Source organism: Castanea sativa, chromosome 8 (assembly GCF_040712315.1).
Source record: "Castanea sativa cultivar Marrone di Chiusa Pesio chromosome 8, ASM4071231v1".
Taxonomy (NCBI): domain Eukaryota; kingdom Viridiplantae; phylum Streptophyta; class Magnoliopsida; order Fagales; family Fagaceae; genus Castanea; species Castanea sativa.
In genome coordinates, this window is record NC_134020.1 from 45,005,997 (window position 1) to 45,029,947 (window position 23,951).

Sequence of the window (23,951 nt, forward strand, 5' to 3'; positions counted from 1 at the left end):
TATCATTTATTTATGAGCCCATTTGTCTTTTATTTATGTTTATTATTTAGTCAAAATTAATTATAATTCTTGTTGGTAGTTGTTCCAGCCTAATAAATTTGATCATAGGGTGATATGAAGTCAGTCTAAGGAGTTGTCATCTGTATTGAAAGTTGCCAAGCATTTAGTAAATTACATTTATTTCACATGCAATGTATTCACCTATAATTATCAATAAGAAATCAAAAGGAAAAAAGTTTCTATTCAGAAAAAGAAAAAGAAAAAAAAAAGGTTTCTATTAAAAAATTATTTGCAAGTATCCTTGCTTTGGAGTTGAGTGATTCCTCCCAACAATCAAGTGTGTGACTTGATCGTGTTGAGTGACATTCATGATTAGTAGCATTGAGTGAGATCCTCTACCTTTGGTTCAGTGACATCCCGAAACTATTCATCGTATCATTAGGTTAAATTTTTTATTTAGCCTATCGTGTAGGTCTCGACCTACATCAGTCCATGACACCACCAAGTGTTGCAATGGCTTCACCACACTAACTCAATAGAAGTTGAGGTTGAAGGAAATGTCAAGATAAAAGTGACTGTCATGCCTATAACCAAGAAAGATTCACGTGTTCATAATTATGGGATCACATAAGGGGATTGCTTTGTTCATATGGACTTTAGCTTCAAGGCTTCAAGTTTTATGCATTGAGTCGCCAAGTTAGAGGTGTTTTGTGCCAAACTTATGTGAGCAACTGGTGAGTAAGATAACAATGGAAGTTGTTATGGTGTTTTGTACCTAACTTATGTGAGCAACTATGTGAGTAAGGTAATGATTGAAGTTGTTATGCCATTATGGCAATTTAAATTTGCTCTATTGGGATGAACAGCTGAGGAGTAGTTTGTAAGAGATAATTAATTAAATCTCTTGCTTTTAGTGCTCTATCTGGCTACCTAATGAGCGCTCCTTGGAACACTCTTTTGTCATAAAATTTTAAATAAGGTCGGAGTCATCAATGACATATATCTGGCCATTTAATTAGTGTCTTTGTTCAATTAGTTTATATATTACAACAAAATGGTAAGTTACAAAAACTGCATAAATATAATCTTATAGATTATATAGTAAATAATATATGCTAAGCACAAATTTTAACATGAGCGTAAAGAATATGCAATCCAATTGACCTTAGGTTACAATCAATTTTGTAGCTAAACATTGTCTAAAAAATAATATGTTTATTTCTTTTACATTGAAATAGAAACCATTAAATAACAAACAACAAATGAATTGGGGGGGGGTGGTATGCAGAATAGCTGCATTATTAGACATTAGGCCTAAGAAATTTCACCTACATCTGTTCTGCCAAAGTAACGAATATGGGACTCCTGACTCTATGTTTAGTGTCACTCCATTCCAATGATGCTGATAAATGGGTAATTTGGTTAGTTTGGAGCAACAATGGCGGCCCCTCTATCGTAACGTTGAAAGATTTTTTCTCGTTAAGCTGACTAAAAGCCAGTACGTTCGGAATAACAGAGACCTTGAGATTCCTCGGCGCCTTGACAGTTGCCTTGTATATGGAATTTTTAAGGCCCACATTTGTAACTGTCCTATGAAAGATGACGTTTATACTAGTGTTAGGGTTTTGAAATTGATAATACATGGATGGGTAATTTAGGGAATCATGTCCTCCAATGTCAGGGACACTTGCACAATCGGTGTTATCTTCAGTGAACAAGCGTAGTGTTGTCCCACTGTAGCCCTCTTTACATAGGAAGCGGATGTAGTCAAACTTTGACAGGTCATAGATCAATCCGGGCTGCAGTGCGCTAACAGGGTCAATCTGGCCAGCACCATAGCCTAACTCAGCAACAGCGGCCTTGATTTTCAATTCAGATGCTGATCATTTATCAAGAAGAAAAATTATAAAACACTCATGAAAAATACTAATTTTTCATATTATAAAAGTTATTTTAGGGAAACATGAGATAATATCTTGATCAATGTGTTTATATAAAAGGAAGACAAATGTTAAGATTATTACAAATTTGACTATCAGATGTTGACAAACTAAAGTGACAATATGAATTTCATTGGTGCAACTTCAATAACTAACAAATAAATATTTAAATTACTTTTTTGTGAATAATGATACATCAATTTAATGTAAGGGTTATGTAATAAAAATTTTAGTATATCTCTAACATTACTCAAAAAATAGATATCAAACATTTCTTATTAGAATGTATTGCACTCCATTAATCATGGAGAAATTTTATTTCATAGTTAAGATATTATTTTTTAATCAAACAATTAACAGATTGTCATGTGATATTGGATACACATTAACATGACTAATATTTATTCTAAACCAATTGTCATATTAACCACATTGCTGGTAAACCATTAGGAATGTGATGGCTTTGGAGAATTTGAAATAAACACTAACAACCTCTAATTGACACCATTCCAATGGTGGTTCTTGTAAAATGGCACTAATCTTTAACACATCATGAGTTAAAATGGGAAAATTTCATGGGACTAACCAGTTGTCATTAGGGCTGATTTGATTGCAGAAGGAGACCAGTTGGGGTGGAATGTTTTGACGTAGGCAGCGGCAGCAGCCACATGAGGGCAAGACATTGAAGTTCCAGACATTAAAGTATACACATCAAACCGATCGTCGTCAAGAGTCCTAGTCACTGATGAAAGTTTAGTATAAGCAGCTAGTATATTTACCCCAGGTGCCACAACATCCGGCTGCAAATCAAACATAATTTAAATCCTTCACACTAGTATATAACTATATATGGTATAAAACATTAAAAAAAGTACACAAATTTATGCCTAGAATGGCAATCATTGCAAAAGGTTACCTTAAGTAATGTGCGAGAGAGCATGGCTGGACCTCGAGATGAAAAGGAAGCCAGAAAGGGTGCAGCAGCATTGGGTGTTGTATTGGACTTGTATATGACAGCCTGAGGGAATCTGAAAATTTTACCAATGGAAAAAAAAAATCCATAAAGAATATTAATATATCAAGTAATATTTTAATTAATAGAAGACTTACATGTTATAATGAACCCCAAATAAGGTATATAGAAATATACTTTAAATTGGTGACAACAAAAAGAAAAAGGAAAAATCTAATCAATAACAACTCTCCTAGCCCATAATTAGGGGGGGGGGGGGGAGGGGCGCATTTTGTATAACAAATTTGATTCCTCTTACTTGGTTGAGTTGACATATGCAAGAATTTTGTCACCAAAAATAGAATCAACATAGGTAGCAGGGATAGCAGATATAAAGCTCGTATCTCTCTTCTCTCGGAGAGATACAATCGCCCCGATCCCACCCAAACCCTTAATGTAACTAAGTCTTGCTCCTCCTTGGCATAGCACAATCTTCCCATTGACCTTTTTCGGGTCAAGACTCCCTTCATCACAAAGCCTGCCCAATTCTTTAGTTGATTAGTGCTACTAATATATTGAACTGTGCTACTAATATTAATAGACTGAATATATAAATCATGAAATAGAAAATCTTGAAGTAGAAAATGCTCTCTAATTACCAGGGAGTTGAATCTTTCGATAAAGCACTATTGGCTGCTATTGCCGCGGTGGTTAGAGGGTACATCTGCTTTTTTGGTGAAAATGTGTTGATGGAAAGTCCCTGTTATTCAATGCACCAGTAAATATAATGATTATGATCAAGTGAAATGAAAAGACATCATATTTACCACCGTATACTCTTAGTATAGTGGTCATTTCATAAATATAAATGCTTGTGAGATGTGGTAGACAAAGACCAGAATTTAAATCTCCAGAAGGGAGTTTCACACACATAAATACTAAGCACTTCTTTATTAACTTTATCAACAACAAAAAAAGTCGCTTCTTTACTAAATATTGTGACATTCTAAATGAGACAAGTTGTTTTATATATGATCATCCAATTAAAATCTTTTAAATCTTGTAACTCTGATTAGATAAAAAAAATTAAAAAAAAAAATTTAACTATAAAATGAATTCCATCCATTTCAAGTGAAATGGAAAATAATCTTGTTCCTAGATGGAAGACTCCTTTACTAGGCAAGGCCATCATATTCAATACCACAAGTTGCTTTAGGATCGTCTCCATTATGAAATATTTTCATATTTTTTGTTAGATTAAATATTATAAATCTAGTCCTATATCATTTAAAATTTTAACGGTAGCAAAACTTTGTACACCGTCCCAAAAAGAATGGAGTGACTTACAGTAGTTTCTATGCCATTTCCAACTTTAACCGGAGTCAAAAACTGTCTATCTAAGCCAGAAGCACCAACAGTCATTATCCAAGGAGCTGTGTTCTGCACTGTATACAAATCTGGGCCGTCATTCCCCGCTGAACATGCTGTAAAAATCCCCTTCTTCATTGCATGAAAGGAGCCAATCGCAAAGGGATTGTCATAGAAGCCATTCGATTCCATACCAATAGATATTGATAGCACATCGACTCCATCATCAATGGCATCATCCATTGCAGCCAAAAGGTCAATATCACTGCAACCTTTGGGCCAACACACCTTGTACATTGCAATGCGTGCTGATGGAACCCCACCTCGAGCTGTGCCTTGGGCTAAGCCGTATAAGCTTGCGCCTGCTATTGAGGCACCTGCTATGGTAGATGAAGTGTGAGAGCCGTGGCCTTGTTCATCTTGTGGGGATGGATTTGGTTCGCTTGTGGCGGGGTCGTTGTTGTAGAACATTGCACCTATTACCTTGCTGCATAAAAGGGTGAATAGCTTGGAAATTAAATGAGAGGGCCATGCATGTGGAGAAGTATTATTTAAAATTCATTTTCATCCTGAGTAATGTTAAAAATAGATTTTTTTTTTTTTTTGTTGTAAGATTTGTTATGATTGGAATCTTATCACTTTCAACTAGATCTACCAGACCTACTTTTTATTGTGCACTACCATATTAACCATTGTGAAAAAAGAAAGTTATAAGTTCAAATAGTGTTACTGGTCAAAATATTTTGTGGTTGGCCACAATTGAGGAGAGAGATTGAAATTGTTTACTTGTTGCAGCCGGTGAAGTTGCCAATTACTTGGCATCTACCCTTCCATTTTAATGGAGGAGGTCCTAGTCCTTTGTCGTTAAAACTTGGAGCTTCCATATAAATTCCTAAAAAATAAGAGGAGGAAAAAGAAAAGATTACGAAAGTTATCAAAACTGTCCTTTGTAATAAGGATAAAGTCAAAGCTCTTTGAGAAGTCTTAATTTTTTACCTGAGTCTAATACTCCAACAATAATATTACTTTCAATTTGATGGTTTCTCTTCAATGCTTGAGGCATTCTTAAGAAATCCCATGATCTTGTTGTATGAAGTTTCCGTATTCTACTAGGAAATACCGACACCACATTTTCATTGTCTGTAAAAGATGCATATATGTATGTAAATTACATAAGACAACCACCCCCAAGAGGGGAAAAGAAAAGAAAAGAAAGAGATATTTTGTAACGTGATGTTTTTAGTGTGCACCTCGTAGTTTTTGAACTTCATCTGGCAATAGGTTTGCTGCAAATGCATTAAAACTCTTCGTGTAGCTATGAATTTTGGACTGTTGGGCGGTACTAACACTGTAAAACGACAATACTCGATGGTTTAATTGTGTACCCAAATGTTACAATATGTTGCATGCGCTCTGATGTCATATTATATATGGATTATACCCTAAAAACTAACTTTATATGCATAGAAAAGCCTAATGCTATACATATTGATCGGTTGCGAACAATTATAAAACCCTCCCCTACCACTAAATCTTTGACCCATGTATAAATTAAACTCTACACAATTTATTTTCCATAAAAATGAAAACCAAATCAAGACATTGATTGCTATAGAAAATCTTGGTATTGGTCAACAAATCAAGGGTTTGATTACTAGAAAAATCTTGGGATTAGATTCCATTATTGTAATGTACCATCGTGAAAGGTGTATGAGAAAATGTAGTTGGGCTCTTGTCTTGTAGATGTAGGTCATTAGGCCGAACCACGAAAACACTAATGTTTTCTTTCTTTTCTTTTTTATTTATAAATTTATATATAAACTATTCCATGTATAAATTACAACCCAAAAAAAGAACTATTTCATGTAAGAAATAAAAGGAAAACAAGTATTGTATAAAATTGAATATGTGTAGATGTAAGCATGCAATGTGTAGGGACAGCTACATGTGTTTTGTGCCTAAGGCCAAGATTTTAAGTTCCTTTTTTTATATTTAAACATTAATTAAATAATATTAATTTATTTTTATAAAATTTTATTTCAAAAATTTTCTTAATATGGGAGAGTTTTAAAAATTAACTTTTATTGATTGAAATCTTTTGGCTGAGTCCATTTTTGGGGCCTTGATTTTTTTTTTTTTTTTTTTGGAAAGGTAGGAATATCTTAACAGAATATATTCTACTGGGTAATGAAGGGGGCTTTATTTAATTTGAAGCCTTTAGGCCACTACCTTAGTTGCCTATAGTATTGAGCTAATCCTAGCAATATTTAGATATTTAGTCATCCAACTTACTCTTGAATTACTGAAGAAAGCACGTTGTGTTGAAGATCAGCAGCATTGGTTTTTGACCGCAGTCCCTCTCCCTCTCCCTCTCCCTCTCCCGTAGCAGCAGCACTGGCTCGTGACCGCGGTATCTCTCCCATATACACAATGTAAGCCTATGTGATAAAGAAAAATAAATTTATGATTAGTGAATGGAAATTATAAAATTTAAATAAAATACTTAGTAACTGTACGTGTTCATACAAATTATAAAAATATATTCACCTTTCTAAATGTGTCACCAGAACCATGAGTGAATGACCAATGAAGCTGCGTAGCCAGAAGGAAGAGGGTGATCATAAAAGTTCGAACCATTTTTGATTGCATGCGATACTGCTCTTCCTTTCTCTCTTGCTCCTATATTTATAGTCAGATTTTTTCTTAAAACATCCCTAGTTTTTCTAATGTGTGTTTCTTAATCTGGTGGAAATTTTCGTGCTCAAATGCAATCTTTGACTTTTTCCAATTTTCGGTTAGATTATTGCATAGAGTCATAGACCAATTGCAAGCAAAGGTGTTTAGATGTAACTTCATTATAATTAGTTACAAGCGGTTTCCTTATTAGCCTTTTAACCTGTTAAAACAGAGACTAAAGACTAAAATTTTTCTTAGAGAAGTTTCTTCTGTATTGAATTAATTAAACAATGTAAAATTCCTCAAATTTCTTTTAAAAAATGTATAAATTAAGAGTCTGTTATTTATATAACTAAATTTAGTGTTAAAACCAACTCCTAGGATGTTATGATGGCTCGATTTGTGTACTGGCTCGATTTTTTCCCTGAAATCTATCTATACCATTCTTGAGTCGGTGGCATTTATTTGGTCAAAGTAAGTTTGCATGCATAGTCCTAGTAGTAATAGGACTACTTTGGCAATGTATGATATGCACTAGAAACCAGGTCCTACTTGGTTTAGGACTTGTATCCGACCTATGCTAGTGTATATATATATGCATAGGTTCTCTTGTATTCAGTTAATTGTATCTTAGAGAAAGGGTTAGCCGAATAGGAGAAATAGTACAAGATTAGCGCAAATACAATAGGTGCTCTATTCTTTGTGAGAGAGCCAAGGGTGTATGGTGTATTTGGGGCTTGGGTTTTGTAAATGTGCTATGTAAATTTCTAATGTCTATTTTTCTTCTCTCTTCTTTAATCTTGCATTAATGAGTTTATTTTTCACAACAACTATCTATAACATGATTTCCCTCTTTGATTTGGACTTTTATCAAGGTCAAAAACACCTCATCTATTAACCAATGATTTCTCCTACAAATGTTTTAGGAATAGGGCCAATAACATCAAAAAATTCCCCATAAAATCCTCCTTTTTGAACAAAACTTTTATATTTTTAGAAAATACTCCTACATCCTAAGTTTAAGCATAACAAAACTAGAGGACAACATAGTAAAATTATATCTCTAACTTCATCTAGAACTTCCCTACAAAATATGACCACTCTCTCATTACCTCATGTCTTTAAAAAGACTACTAAAAAAAAATCACCATATCTCACTTATAAAAAAAAATTATCAACAAGATTTACCGGTTTCTGTTGTTTTGTTTTTTTGAATTTTCATTTTCCTTAATCCCTATTCATTCTCACTAGATGGTTTTTTTTTTTTTTTTTAAATCTCATTTTCTTTATCTATACTACTATTTAAGGGGCTTCTCCTGTTTGGATTCTTATTTTTTTAGTTCAAAAATGCCCCTACAGTCTTATGTTTAAATAGAGATAAAATTAAAGGATAATCCAGTAAAACTCATTTTTTTAGTTCAAAGATGCCCCTACAGTTTTATGTTTAAGTAGAGACAAAATTAAAAGATAATTCGGTAAAAATGCAACTCCAACTCCCACTAAAATATTGCCTAAAAAATAGGACCACTCTCCTATTAATTTTTAAATTGATTTATTCATTTATAAATTAGATTTTTAAAATAAAAATCATATATATATATAAAATAATTAAATACATTTTTTTCTACAAAATAAGACCACTAAAAAAGAAAAGTCTCATTGTACGCGCAAAGCGCGTGCGATGAGACTAGTTTTGAATCTAAAGGGAAAAAAAAAAAACACTTCTACTATAAAACCATTATTATAACTTCTCATCCATATTCCTTAAATTCAGGCATTACCGCATATCTTTTATTTTTATTTTTTTGGGCAGTTCCCAATTATCTCAATCACAATTTCTAAAGATATGACTATTCCAATTAGTAGTATTTGTTCAAAGTTAAAAAATTCACAAATATTTTTTCAAAAAAAAAATCACAAATAAAAAACTACCAACCTACTAAATCATGAATCCATAATTCCATCACGAAAAAAAAAAAAAGAAAGAAGAAAATATAATCAATGATCAGTTACTAGTTGCCACATTTCAATTCTTTCTCACTTCTCCCACTTCATTGTACCAAAAAATAAAGTTCATTTCATGCCCGAATTCTATTGGGAGAATATCGATATATTTGTAGTTGGTGACACCACTTTCTATCGGTGTAGGGGCCTAAAACCTCATCGCTCTGCATGGCTTCTCTTATCAATATATTATCCTACAAGTGTTTTAAGAATATGTATGTTTATAAATTGTATCTTGTTACTCATTAAATTCTTCTTCTTTTTTCATTAATGAAGAATTATGACTAAACTTAAAATAATTTTTTTTTAAATGCCTCATTGAACATGCTAGTATAATTCCAAACAGCTTGCACCTAATCTAATTTAGATAGGTGCCTCTAAATTTTTGTTTAAAGTAAAGCTCCCCCAATTTTCCACGTAACTAATCGGGGCAAAATTTAATACATTTTTGTCCAAAAGTAAAGTTCCCATGTTTTTACGCATCACTTTCTAAAAAATTTTTACGTAAAGTTTCATATTTACTCTCAAACCCATAAGAATCGGTCAAAATGGGAAATTAACATTAATTTTTAAACAATATAATTAGTAAGCACTGTTACAAAACTATATTTTTTTACTAACATCTCGAGTCTAAGAGACTCGATTTTTGGCCTAAAAATCGAGTCTTTGAGAGTCGATTTTCATGGTCTAATCATTTTTGATGTGTCATTTTTTCCACGTGGCGTCCACCTGGAAATCAAGTCTCTAAGACTTGATTTATCTGTAAAACACACTTAACAGATTTTCACAAGTGTTGGAGTACAAAACACAAACATAGATCAGCCACCATCTATAAGCACAGACCAGCCACTATAAAATACAACCCACAAATCCGAGCATTAATCCAACAACTCAGCATAAATCCAACCAAATCCACCCCTAACAACCACCTCAAATCCAGATTTTTAAAAAAAATAAAAAATAAAAAAAACCCATCATTCAACACATCAGGTACGACGGTGCTCTGGTCGTAGTAGATTAGGTATGGCAGCGAATGGTCTTGGGTTTGCTCGTAGGTGACGCACTTAATGACCTAGCCGCATCCGCCGGAAACCATCAACACCTGCCAGAAACCACCGCAACTCTAATTAAAAACCCATCGAAACCCATTGCGAGACCCACGAGCTGAGCCACCCATGAACCACGAAGTTAACCCACAAAAAAAAAAAAAAAAAAAAAAAAGAAGAAGAAAGGGAGAAGACAGAGTGACAAAAATGGGAGATAGAAATGGTGAAGATTGAAGTCACTGAACAGAAAAAGAAAGAGGAGTGACAAAGATGGGTCAGCGTGGGTTGGCGGCGATGGGTCTATGGCGGCTGTGCCGATCAGTGTGGAGGAAGAAAGAAGTAGATGAAGAGGTAGTGAGGAGAGAGACACGGAGAACAAATGCACAGAGGAGGGGAAAAAACGCAGAAAAAATAAGGAAAATAAGGCACAGAGGAGGAAAAAAAAAAGGAAAAATAAGAAAAGTGTATTTTACTAATATAAATCGAGTCTCAGAGATTCGATTTCTAGGCAAACGTCATGTGAACACTAAAATCGACCCTCAAAGACTCTATTTTTAGGCCCAAAATCAAGTCTTTTAAACTCGAGATGTTAGTAAAAAATATAGTTTTGTAACAGTGCCTATTAATTATATTGTTTGGAAATTATTACTAATTTCCCATTTTCGCCATAAGAATCTGTCATCTGCTTCTCTCTTTGCTCTTTCAAATTGTAAAATGCCAGCCTTCTCTGTCTCCACTCAGTCCCCTGTCATCTCCAGTTGCGGGTCAGAATGTCAGAGATCTTGCAACGCCCCAGATCTCCCTCAGCCTCGCAACCATGGTCAGATTTGTTCGAACCCCGAATCTTCATCGCCTTTCAATTCATTTGTAGGCTTCAAACCTCTTCTGCCTCCTTTTACATGTGTTCTAATTATGATATTGTTTAGGATTGATTTCGGTTTCTCTCTCTACTATTCGATGAAATTTGTTTTTTTATTTTTAAATCTTGGGTCTCATACTGTTTTTCTCATCGTTGAATCAAAATGCAGAATTTCAGTTTCAGGGGGGCATCAAAGCTGTTGGCCAACATTCTGTACTCATGGGCATATCTGTTGGGAACTTGATTGCTAGATGGGATGATGATACGGTGAGTGTTTTTCCTTGAATCATCTTTTTGGGTTGCTTTGTATTAACTTATTCCATACATGTTCTTTTGATGTTGCATGACATATGAGATCTTTTCATTGAGCTTTTTTTTTTTCTCCTCATGTTGTGATCAATCTGAGTAGCTATATTATGGTTATAGTAGAAATTTTTTTGATAAAATTTATTTAAATCTTAAACAACATGATTTTTTTTTTTCATGACATATTTTCGATGAAATTCCTTTTAAATTTGATTATATGATCTACTCATTCTTCCAAGTAGGCTTCTTTATGTGTTCTGAAAACGTTTGTTAAAATTTCTAGGAAACATGAGCTCTATTAGTTTGAATTTAAGAACCCCAAGGCCAATCAACTCAGGATGCTTCAAATTAAACTATGAGCCTAGCCCAATGAATTGTTCTCATGGCAATCATCTTGCAGTTTCATGTCTTGCCAAGTAATAGGATTAGTAGTGACACTGAGGGTTGGCTTGGGTTGCATATTTTGCTTCCTCAGGTGGGCCACACGAATACATCTTTTGGCCAACCTGATTGTGCAATGTTATACTCTTCCATTCAAATGGAATAAGATAATGTGTTTGCCACAACTCTAATGTGGTAGTCACAACAACATAAGATAACTGTGAAAAATTGTGATCCTAAAATAACTCTTGGAACAAGGAAGAATTGCATGAAATGATCAATTGCAAACGTGATGAAATCTTTGCAGGTATGTTAGCTTTCTAGATTAATTGTTTTGGTATTTTATTTATATTGGGCTGTTATGTTTATTCTAATTATGCTTTTGTTGTTCACTCATACCTCTTTTTGTTTTCTAATTCTGTACTTCATAGCTTTTTTATTTGTGGTCGTCTGATTTGGAGGATCGATTTAGCTGCTAAGTTTGATTGTGTTTGTGGTTTTGGATCCTGAGCTCAATACTGATACCATGAAACAAAGAAATTTCAAGGCCTGTCCAACAATCACCACCAATCTCCCCTTTCACAAGCACCTTCTTTTCTCATTCTTTCTCTCATTGGAAAACCAGCAATTCAGTTTTCTATTTTTCTTTGGATTTTGAGTTTTGGTAGATATATATTACTTGGTTTCTCAATCCAAAATTTTTTTTCACCTTTGGTTTATCAACCCCCCTCAAATTGTTCCATTAAATGATTATGGAAAACTGGTTTGCATCTTGGATAGTTTTCATCTTCATTGTCTTAGAACTTAACATGCAACATAAGAAACTATAGCTTTACCAATAACTTGATCATTGTCTTAGACGTTAACATGCAACATCAGAAACTACAGCTTTATCAATAACTTGATCATTATCTAGACGGTGGTAGATAAGGTAGATATTCAAATATAGTTGGTGAGCATGCATGTTACATTTTCTTTTTCTTTTTTTAATAGGAAATCTAGTGGAAGCTATTTACTTCATGACTGGAAATTTTGGTTTACATCTGAAGCAGTCTCAGAATTTATAATGGGTGGAATTTCCTCCATCCATGTTACTAAATCATCCATAAATTGGGCATACTTGGCTAATCCATGCACTGCCTTATTTCCTTCTCCCAAGTGTGGCGTACTTCAAACTGGCATAACAACTGCATGTGATGTATGGTACCTACAATAATATTGGCAATAGCTGCAAAAGATTGTATTGTAACACCCCAAATATTTTTAAAGCAATTTTTCCGAAGAGAAATAATATCTAATTGGACTTTATTTTTTTTAATCAGCGTGGTTAATTATTTTGTGGAGGACTTATGAATACTTAAGTGATTTATGGGGCTAGGTGAAATATGGGAGGAAACTTAAGGGTGTAGTGGTAATTAAACTCAAGATATTTTTGGGGCACAATGGTAATTATGCTTTTCAACTTAAGTCAGCCCCCTCCCTCTTTTCTTCCTCATTTCACGTTAAAATCCCTCTCCCTCTTGACCGGCTGCCTCTTCTCTCTATTTCTCTATCCTTCTATCTGACCTACCCACCGAAACACACACAACACACTCTAGCTCCCATCTCCTTCATCATTTCTTTCCCTTCTCTAGTCGAAATCTCTCTATTAGGAAGGATTATGTTTCTATTGGTTTTCCTAGTAGCTAAAACTCCATGAGATTTTGAAGTGGAGATTAAACCCAAGGTAAAAACCTAAGCTTTTATCTCTATTTCTTCTATGAAATTCCTTGGGTTTTGCTATTTAATGATTATGATGGTGAATACTTGATAGGTTTTGGTGAATAATGGAAGATTAGAGGGTTAAGATGATTTGGGTAGCAATTGTTTTGTTTAAATCCGAAAATTTCAGTTCATTGGTGGGTTTTTGCTTTAATGGGATGATTTGGTTTTTACTATGGGTATTTATCCTGTTTTGTATGTATTGCGCTTTGATGTTGTGGGTTTTGTTTTGGGGGTTGTTTTATTGAGTTGTTGGGACATTTAAGAGTTTATTTGGAGGCTATTAATTTAATGAGGTGAATTGGATGTTTTGTTTGGCAACCATGTGGGTTGGGTTTCTTGAGAAATCATATGGTTTTTGACTTATGTTGAGGATTGGAATTTATTTTTGAAAGTGAGTTCCTTGCATTTTGGGGAAAGATTTTGACATGAGATAGTTGATGGTATTAACTATGAAATTGTTTAATTGATATATACATTATGCTTGTTGCATGCCGAGTGTTTGATAAATTGCCTATATGAGTCATGGGATTGAATTTTTTGAATTGTGTTGTGATGGTTGTCATTTTAGGTTATGGGTTGTAATACTAGTTGTTTATATAAGATTTTGGGTTTGATTCCTTATTTTTAATATGCATTAAATCTGGTGATTTTAATGTGAGTAAATTCTCAAATAAATTGTGCTAGTCTTACAACTATAGCGATTTTCTAAAACTGTCATGATAGATTTGAGTCAGCCGAAATGCATGATTTTTAATAAATTATAGAAAAATCATTTTAAGCTGAATTTTTGGTGGTACATACTAGACATATAACGGCTTATCCCTATTTAATTTCAAGTTGATCGGATAACTTTTCATAGATCAAACGGTTTTTACAAAATGGCTGCCCTGCTATGTACTAAATCTGAAAGCAAGACTAAAATGTTGAGAAATTGTGAAATTAATCCTAAACCTCGGTTGATTTTATCTTGGCTTATATATATTATTTAGTAATCAAAGAGATTCATGTGTATTTTATATTATCTTTTGATGCACATTATTACGGTAGTGAATTTGAAATGTTTTGGTTGTGTCAGCACTGTGAGTTCTTGGATGCTTGTTTGATGTCCCTTCGGAATTGGTGCCTTGGGGTAGTCAAGTTAGGTTTTAGGCCATCGATTTGATTTTAGTAGACCATTTTCAATTTATGGAGACAAGTTTGAGGGTACTTTGTGATAGGCCTTGTTATTGATAGACTTGACCGTTGTGTTTCTAGGTTTCGAGATTCTTGGTAATGGACCTAGTAATTGGATTGCTTGCTTAGGTGGTGGTGCCCGATTGAGGTAAATTGGTTAGTCTCTTGAGGTAAGTAGCTTCCTAATAGAATATTTTTTAAGATAACCATGTTTCATATATAATGTAGTGGTCAAACACATTTTGGAAAATTATATATGGATATATGTTTTCTTAAAAGTGTTGTGTTGTGACCCTATTATATATTATTATATATAAAAATGCATCATATTTGGTATTGCATTTGGGAAAATGCATGAATTGTTAATATGGAAAAATGAGCATCTTTTATTTAATCTTTGATAAGGAAATCATAGATTTTATGGTATATTAGAAAATTTAAGATGCTTATCTTGTCTTGTTATGTGGGAAATTGATAAAAAAATCTTTTTGACAAGAATCAAGTTGAAAACCTTACAAACTTTGTGGAAGTTAGATTATTTAAGGTTTCACTACAAAAAACTGGCCTACTGCGGCAGGCCAAAACCGCCGCTAAAGCCCCAAAAACCGCCGCTATAGGTACATTTCACCTATTGCAGCGAGAGCTATTGCGGCGGTTCTACCCGCCAGCCTTGTCGCGACGCAGTATCTCTATTGCGGCGGTACAAAAACCCGTCGTTGTGGATACGCCTTTTAGCGGCGGTTTTGGTCTATTGCGACGGGCATAAAACCGCCGCCATACAACATTCAAATTCATGTCAAATGACTTTTAGCAGTGGGTTGTGCCTGCCGCTATTGGTGTCTACCTTTAGCGGCGGGTACATGGTGCCACTATAGGCAATCAAGTAAAACGGAGTAATTGCACTTTTAACGGCGGGTAAAAAAGCCGCAATATGTTTGTACCTTTAGCGGCGTGCGATAAGTGCCGCTATAGAGTTTCATTTAATACATAAAATATGCACCTATTGTGGCGCTTATTGACCGCCGCTATAGGTTCTTTTTTTTCTTTTTCTTTTTTTCTTTTCATTCAGACCTGTTACAAATAACCTATAATAATTTTAGCTCTACTAACACAATATCACAAATGTAATTAACAGCACCACAAATGTCTCCAAACTAACATAATATTAATATATAAATATATTATCAAATACCGTATCTATTGGAAGAAGCAACTACTTGTACAACTAATCACAAGATTGCCCAAAGTTTAGCTAAATTTGATATATTGACATTACTATCATGAATCCAATTTAAAAATAAAGTTTGATACAAGGAATACGTTGCCCAACATGTTAAAAGCTTCAATATCACTAGTGTGGCAAACACTAAGCTTATACTAAAACTCTACTAAGTGATCTATTTATAGAGAAGAATTCAAATATGCCTTTAATGGCTTCAAAGTTCATTATTCCTTTAAGTTCTCCAAAACAACAAAAGATTAGAGAAATTACCGATAACAACAAAAGATTTACAGTTCAGTCCATTTATATTGCAAACCTATATCCCTGATAAGATGTACCAAAAAAAAAAAGAGCCGAAACTATTAGTAAGACAATGCCGAAAATGTCCATAGAAAACCCAATTAAATAACGTAACTAGTTATGCTATCTAAATTACATAACCAAATGAAACAAGAACTAACTATACTACACAAACATGACCCAAACAACGAAAATCAAATAGAGATAGAGACAAAGAAATATAGTACCTCAACAGTCCAAAATAAAGAAAATCTATAGAATATCCAAGAGGACCTAAACCATTTGCAACCAAAAAATGTTTGTAAGACCTCAAAATTCCACAAATATCCAAGACAATGAGAGGTTAATAAACATTGCTTATTAGGCAGAAAAATAAAATGCTAACCAAGGTGTGTTCTAGTTAGTAGATGAGCTCCCCCCCACTGCCACAAATGTCATTGAAACCCTTGCTCCTCAAAAATTGTATGATGCTAGCTATTTGAATATTTTGTAAGGCTATCTTCTCCTCTTGCCTTAACTTTGCATCCTGGAGCTCATCTATCTTCTCCTCCTGCCTTGACTTTACATCACAATAAACAAAAAACTCACCTCCAACATTAAACAAAAAAACTCAACCACCACCATTAAACAAAAAACACAATTGTAGCACAATTGTGCTACGGTTCCCTCATACATATAAGAGGTTACTATAGCACAATTGTAAAACAATTTACAATTGAGAGGCCAGGTAATGCTTGTTTTTGTGTTTTTATGTTAAAATATGGCAACATATACCATATACAAGTCCCAATACTAATGCTCTTAGGGAGGAAAATAAAACACTAACCAAGGTGTGTTCCAAGCAATCAAGTTCAACAAGTTGTCTACCACAAAACTTCCAATTTAACAAATAAAGAAACATAATTGAGCACCCCCTTCACAACCCCACCACCACCCTCAAGACACACACCCACATATAACAAATAAAAATATACATAAGGAGTCATTAATAAAGGATTAGCTCTGCAATACAAACAAAAAAAAAGTGGGGAAATGTGACAGATGTAAAACATGCAAGATGCATGATTCCTTGGTGCTATCACATTCACATGGCTGATGTGGTACGCTCCCTCCAAACTTTCAACACACTGTTGGGCCTCACGCTGAAGGAGGATGTATTTACACAAGTGTGGCATGTTATCATTCTAATGTACCAGAAGGATCAAGCAATTTGTCATTGTTTTGTGCTTAAAAATATGCCAATCAATCATTTAGGTAGAAGAAACACTTGGAGATTTAGAAAACTGGGAAGCTAATCAATCTTGCTAGTTTAGTGAAGCTAAGACTTGGGACTGGTGAAAGGCTGCTTAAGTGAGCACGGTTATACATGCTAATAAATCGTACCAAAAGTTCATTATGTATACCAAATGCAGGGGTGAAGCGTGTGTTAGGTGTGTTTTAAAAGAGTTACCACATTATTTAGTATGGAATTTTTGTAAGTTTCATTTATTAAAAAAAATGAAAAAAAAAAAATGAAAAAAAGAAAGAAGAATAAGCATCTTGCAGCTTAAAATTGACCCAGACTAATTACTAGACCTTCTAAACAAAACCTTGCAGACTAGTTGCTGAAATGAATATAAATAGATCAAATTCGAGCAATTATAAAGTTACAAAGTACCTCAAATCTTTAAATCCAGCAAGTTCCATCCTTTTGTATATATTGCTTGGTAATTTAATCATATATAGTCAAAGGGACATAAACGCAACAAGGGGGTATAATGAAAGTACATAAGAAGAATGCAAGAGTTATTGCTCAAATAATAAGATGCTTACTTGAATGGAACTCAAACAACCAACTTGAGCAGGTACATCTTGAACAGAGTTATTGCTCAAATCAAGGACTCTTGCAGAAGGTCCACAAGCCCACACTTCATCAGGGATGGCCTTCAAAATTTTAAAATACAAGAATAATGGGACTCATTGGCAATTAATATTACAAAGATTGTAGACTCAATCATGTGATGTTTACAAAGCTCCTACACATTACAACCAAGAGCAAGACCACTGGATAATATACCCAATCCATTCAATTATATGATATATTATCATGATGATACATATAGGATTAGATTTGCAGCCAAAACCCAACTTCTTGAAAATGCTTTGTATCCAGAGCAAGACAAGAAAAATTCAAATGCTGCTCATCCAACTACCTAAATTTCCTTCGACATTTTTTTATTCTCCCCAAGATGTATTCTTTCCACACCCCCCCCCCCCCCCCCAAGATACTACTGCATAAAATTTTGTTCAAAATATTCTGCAATATGCAAGCATATCGATTGATTTACTTAAGAAAAATAAAAGGACCACAAAAGCACCATGTAGATCTTACATCATTAAATTATTCAAAAAAATTCACTTTTGCAATGCTAAAATTTTATGATACAATAATCAATAGGAGATCATCTGTAGGTCTCTCTCAACCCAATGAAACCAACTGTGTCATTCATAACAAATAAAAAATAGAATAATGAAAATAGTAGAATTAATAATTCAGCGGATACTACAATGTTACATGATTTTCACCGTGATCAGTTTTCAAACACAATCTATAACATAGATTGAAGTAGATACCCCCACAATAATTCTCAAAAGAAAGCAATGATATGAAATTAATAATAAGGAGACAAAACCAAAGCATCAATAAGGGTTAAGTATTCCCCAACATTCCTTATAAAAAATTAAAACATAAATGGAACTCAATCGAAAACAAATACAAAAAGGGTATAAAGAAAATCACAAAATAACAAAGATAACAATTTTAAGCGTTTTTTTCCTTTTCTTTTTCTAATAAAACAAAGAGGGTAATAAAGATTTATAGTGGTGGGTTTGTATCAATTGAGGATCTTTGCAAACTTCAATGGTTTAGTTTTTACCTATCTTGAGGTAATATAATATTTGTGTTTGGTTTTTGGTGCTGAAGTGGTAAAAGGTTGGTGGGTACTTCAAATTATTGGTGTCATAATGTTGGAGCTAACAGAAATAGTGAGACACTGAGATACTGGAGTGTTTGGATTGAAAAAGAATGGTGGATTGTCTATTTTATTCCTACCCATACAAATTTTAATGGGGTTGATTTTAGAAATCTGGTACTCTAAATAGAGTGATTGAGGATTGCATCATGGTTCTATTCCATTTCATGTGAATTTCAGAGCATTTTAGATTCTCTTTTCAAATTTTAATTTTTGGTGTGTGTTTTCATCGGTCTTGTATATGTTTCATCGGTCTTTTTCTGCTTCTTTCATTTATGGTTCTAATAATGGAGATACTAGAAGCCTACTGTGGTTTGATTTATGTAACCCGAAATGTCTTGTGCAAGAAGCCCTGGGTTCTTGGTGGTGATTTTAAACAATGTAAGGGGTGCAGGGGAGAGATTTGGGGTTAGAAATCTTTTTTGTTTGAGGATGAGTTTTGTCAAGGATTTCAGTGGCTAGAAGTGTTTCTTAATTGTTATTGGTTTGACTATCTTCCCCAAACCAGGGTTGAAACTATGCTTCTGCTTATAATGTCATCAGTTATGCCATTCAAGTTCTTTGATTTCTGGACAGATCATCCTAAGTTTCTTGCACCAAAAAGCAAACAGCAACTAAGGGAGTAGGGAATAGGGAGCATAAGCAAATAATTAGAGCTGTTTGGAGCAAAGAAATTAATGGTGTTCCCATGTTTAGATTGTGCAGGAAGATGAAGTTGCTTAATGTTGAGTCTTCCATTAAAACTCCAAAAAGCTAGAGAGGATCTAGAGGATGTACATAGAAGACTTCTCCTCCCAGGTCAGCAGGCACTATTACTGAAAGATAAGGAGAAGCTTCATTGTTTCATAGGTTTAAGTACTGCTAGTGCTGGGCCCAAAACAACATACTTCCACAGAATTCTAAAAGTTAGGAATGCAAAAAATCAAATTAGGTGCTTATATGACTAAAAAAGTATGATAGTGAGTGAAGGATCCTCAAAGTTCAAGAGTTTGCTATTAGTTTCTACCACAAATTGCTTGGGTAGAAAGGTGATGTATTCCCTGTATTCTTTTACTAAATATTCGAAAAGAAAAAAAAAATGATCCGACCCGGAAAATTTCCGGGTCCTCTACAAATTTGCTAGCGAATCAACGTATTTAATCTTTTTTTTTTTTTAATAATATGAATCAACAAAGCCCCTCTTTGATGAATACAGGGCCTCAGTTTGGGTACAAAAATAATATGAATCAACAAAATAAAAAATTGATGAGTTTTGGAAAAAAAAAATTTAGAGAACATACCTTTGATTGGCAAATGGGATTCATATGAAACAAACATCTCAGAATGAATACAATATATTAAAAAAAATTTAAGAGAAAGCAAGAATAGAACAGAACAGACCATTTTATCCACCCAAAAAAAAAAAAGGACAGAAGTTACAGAACATACTAGCGGTGACAGCTTGGGCTGGGGGTGAGATTGAGAGTGGGAGAGGAGAGTGGGGCGGCTGGTGAGTGTGTGAGCTAAAATGAAAAAATACCCTCTTTGTTTTGGGGTCAGTTTGTATATTAAGAAGAAAAAATACCAAAAACCACTGGCGGCGGCGATACTAGCAGGAGATACGAGGGTGAGGGAGAGAGAGATGTGCGGCTAGGTGAAGGGGAGAGGCGAGGCGAGGCAAGGCGAGGCTGAGGGAGGAAGAGAGAGCTGTCGAAGCGAGGGAGAGAGAGACCCAAAGGTGAGGATGAGGAAGAGAGAGTGGGCGGCTGAAAATTTGATAGGGTAAAAAAACCCGAACTTTTGCCTTTTGTTTTTATCCGTTGATCTTTCTTAATGTTTTGTTTTTATCCGTTGATCTTTTTTTTTGAATTCTAATTATTTTTTATTTTTTATTTTTTTTTTGTGCTGATCCTCCTTTGTTTTCTACTTTTCTTTTTTCTTTTTCTTTCCTAAAGAGTGACATGCTCTTTTTTTCTTTTTTTTCTTTTTTTTTTCTTTCTTATACCTTTTTGATAAGAACATAATTTAATACCTAATGTTTCAATCAACCCATTTGTGGCAACGTTGTTATTACCTTTAAAAAATTATAAAAAAATTTGATAATAGAAGTTTATATTCTTGACGTAATAATTATTCTTAGTCCTAAAATTTTGTAAGTAATATATATATATATATATATATATATATATAATATAAGCTTAGTTATATAATTTAACTTCAAATTTTAATATTATTATGCTACAAATTAAGTTTCAGGTGCATATAGGTTGACAAAATATTTTGAGAAATATATCCTTACATCAGTTACACGTAAGTTACACGTAACTTGTATATGTCTATAATTTAATCCTACAAATTAACTAATATATAATTTAATACTTCAAATTACTAAAATAAAATTTAATACTACAATTGTTAATAAAATATAATTTACTAATTAATAAATATATAATTAATACCTCCAATTATGTAAATATATTTTAATACTACAATTAATTGAGTATAATTTAATAATTAATAAGATTTAATATAATACTTAAAATTAATAAAATATAATTTAACACTACAAATTAATAAAATAAAATATATTAATTAATAAAAATATTTTTCAATAATTCAATTTAACAAAATTTAATTTAATTTAATACTTCAAACTAATTTAATATATTGGATAGGATGGTTTCAAACTCATCTATTTGATCTTTAAACTCATCCTTTATGCGTTATTTTAATTACAAAAACTTGAATTTAAACAATTGATTAATGACATGACTATTAATCTTTAATTACCTTGAAATTTTTTAAGCATGAAAACTATATGAAGATAATGTAATCTAACGGTAGATTTGTCAAAATTCACATCGAATTACGAAATATAGGGTTGAGTTCAAGTTACGCTTGATGTAACTATAAAAAATGTTACACCAACCAATAACTTATTGTTGAATTCATATTTTGAAAATCCAACCGCTGGATCACATTTTCTATATTTTCTTAACATACATGCCAATTTTTATGCCAATCAGATTTAATTCACCATTTGATCTTCAAACTCATCCTTTATGCGTTATTTTTAATTACAAAAACTTGAATTTAAACAATTGATTGATGACATGACTATTAATCTTTGATCACCTTGAAATTTCTTAAGCATGAAAACTATATGAAGATAATGTAATCTAACGATAGATTTGTCAAAATTCACATCGAATTACGAAATATAGGGTTGGGTTCAAGTTACGCTTAATGTAACTCTAAAAAATGTTACACCAACCAATAACTTATTGTTGAATTCATATTTTGAAAATCCAACCGTTGGATCACATTTTCTATATGTTCTTAACATGCATGCCAATTTTGATGCCAATTGGATGTAATTTACCTTTTGATCTTTGAACCCATCCTTTATGCATTATTTTCAATTACAAAAACTTGAATTTAAACAATTGATTGATGACATGACTATTAATCTTTAATCACCTTGAAATTTTTTAAGCATGAAAACTATATGAAGATAATGTAATCTAACGGTATTTTTGTCAAAATTCACATCGAATTACGAAATATAGGATTGGGTTCAAGTTACGCTTGATGTAACTCTAAAAAATGTTACACCAACCAATAACTTATTGTTGAATTCATTTTCTGAAAATCCAACCGTTGGATCTCATTTTCTATATGTTCTTAACATGCATGCCAATTTTAATGCCAATCGGATGTAATTTACCATTTGATCTTTAAACTCATCTTTTATACGTTATTTTAAACTACAAAAACTTAAATTTAAACAATTGATTGATGACATGACTATTAATCTTTGATCACCTTAAAATTTTTTAAGCACGAAAACTATATGAAGATAATGTAATCTAACGGTAGATTTTTCAAAATTCACATTGAATTACGAAATATAGGGTTGGATTCAAGTTACGCTTGATGTAACTCTAAAAAATGTTACACCAACTAATAACTTATTGTTGAATTCATATTTTGAAAATCCAACCGTTGGATCACATTTTCTATATGTTCTTAACATACATGCCAATTTTGATGCCAATCGGATGTAATTTACCTTTTGATCTTTAAACTCATCCTTTTATGCATTATTTTCAATTACAAAAACTTGAATTTAAACAATTGATTGATGACATGACTATTAATCTTTGATCGCCTTGAAATTTTTTAAGCATGAAAACTATATGAAGATAATGTAATCTAACGGTAGATTTATCAAAATTCACATCGAATTGCGAAATATAGGGTTGGGTTCAAGTTACGCTTGATGTAACTCTAAAAAATGTTACACCAACCAATAACTTATTATTGAATTCATATTTTGAAAATTCAACCGTTGGATCATATTTTCTATATGTTCTTAACATGCATGCCAATTTTGATGTCAATCGGATGTAATTTACCATTTGATCTTTAAATTCATCCTTTATGTGTTCTTTTCAATTACAAAAACTTGAATTTAAACAATTGATTGATGATGTGACTATTAATTCTTGATCACTTTGAAATTTTTTAAGCATGAAAACTATATGAATATAATGTAATCTAACGGTAGATTTGTCAAAATTCACATCGAATAACGAAATATAAGGTTGGGTTCAAAATTCATCTTTTATGCGTTATTGTAAACTACAAAAACTTAATTTTATACAAAAACTTTACCTATAGCGGCGGTCACAAAAAACGCCGCAATAGATCTCATCTACTGCGGCGGGCCAAAAATGCGTCGCAATAGGCGACATATAGCGGCAGTTTTTGCACCCGCCGCAATAGTACGCCGCAATATACTAGGTCTATTGCAGCGGGCCATTGACCTGCCGCAATAGATCTCATGTACAGCGGTGGGCCGAAAAAGCGCCGCAATAGGTGACCTATAGTGGCAGTTTTCGCACCCGCCACAATAGGCCAGTTTTTTTGTAGTGTTTTTCTGAAACTACCTGGATATAAACTGTATT

At 33.2% G+C, this 23,951-nt stretch overlaps 1 protein-coding gene and 2 long non-coding RNA genes across 3 annotated transcripts; 1 reads left to right on the forward strand and 2 right to left on the reverse strand.

The window, feature by feature from the left end:
• Window positions 1-1,328: 1,328 nt before the first annotated feature.
• Window positions 1,329-6,897, reverse strand: LOC142606409 (subtilisin-like protease SBT4.15). The gene is made up of 11 exons (XM_075777766.1): window positions 6,808-6,897; window positions 6,553-6,698; window positions 5,511-5,608; window positions 5,257-5,400; window positions 5,047-5,152; window positions 4,240-4,747; window positions 3,552-3,652; window positions 3,212-3,430; window positions 2,857-2,968; window positions 2,527-2,740; window positions 1,329-1,879 (listed from the first exon to the last, which is right to left on the reverse strand). Exons 1-11 carry the CDS (start codon window positions 6,895-6,897, stop codon window positions 1,329-1,331), a joined length of 2,289 nt encoding a protein of 762 aa, XP_075633881.1.
• Window positions 6,898-13,032: 6,135 nt separating this feature from the next.
• Window positions 13,033-19,868, forward strand: LOC142607923 (uncharacterized). The gene is made up of 3 exons (XR_012839395.1): window positions 13,033-13,258; window positions 14,551-14,617; window positions 19,579-19,868. It is a non-coding gene; the product is annotated as an uncharacterized LOC142607923 (long non-coding RNA).
• Window positions 15,512-20,300, reverse strand: LOC142607922 (uncharacterized). Its single transcript, XR_012839394.1, has 3 exons — window positions 20,283-20,300; window positions 17,804-17,914; window positions 15,512-16,550 (listed from the first exon to the last, which is right to left on the reverse strand). It is a non-coding gene; the product is annotated as an uncharacterized LOC142607922 (long non-coding RNA).
• Window positions 20,301-23,951: the final 3,651 nt, after the last annotated feature.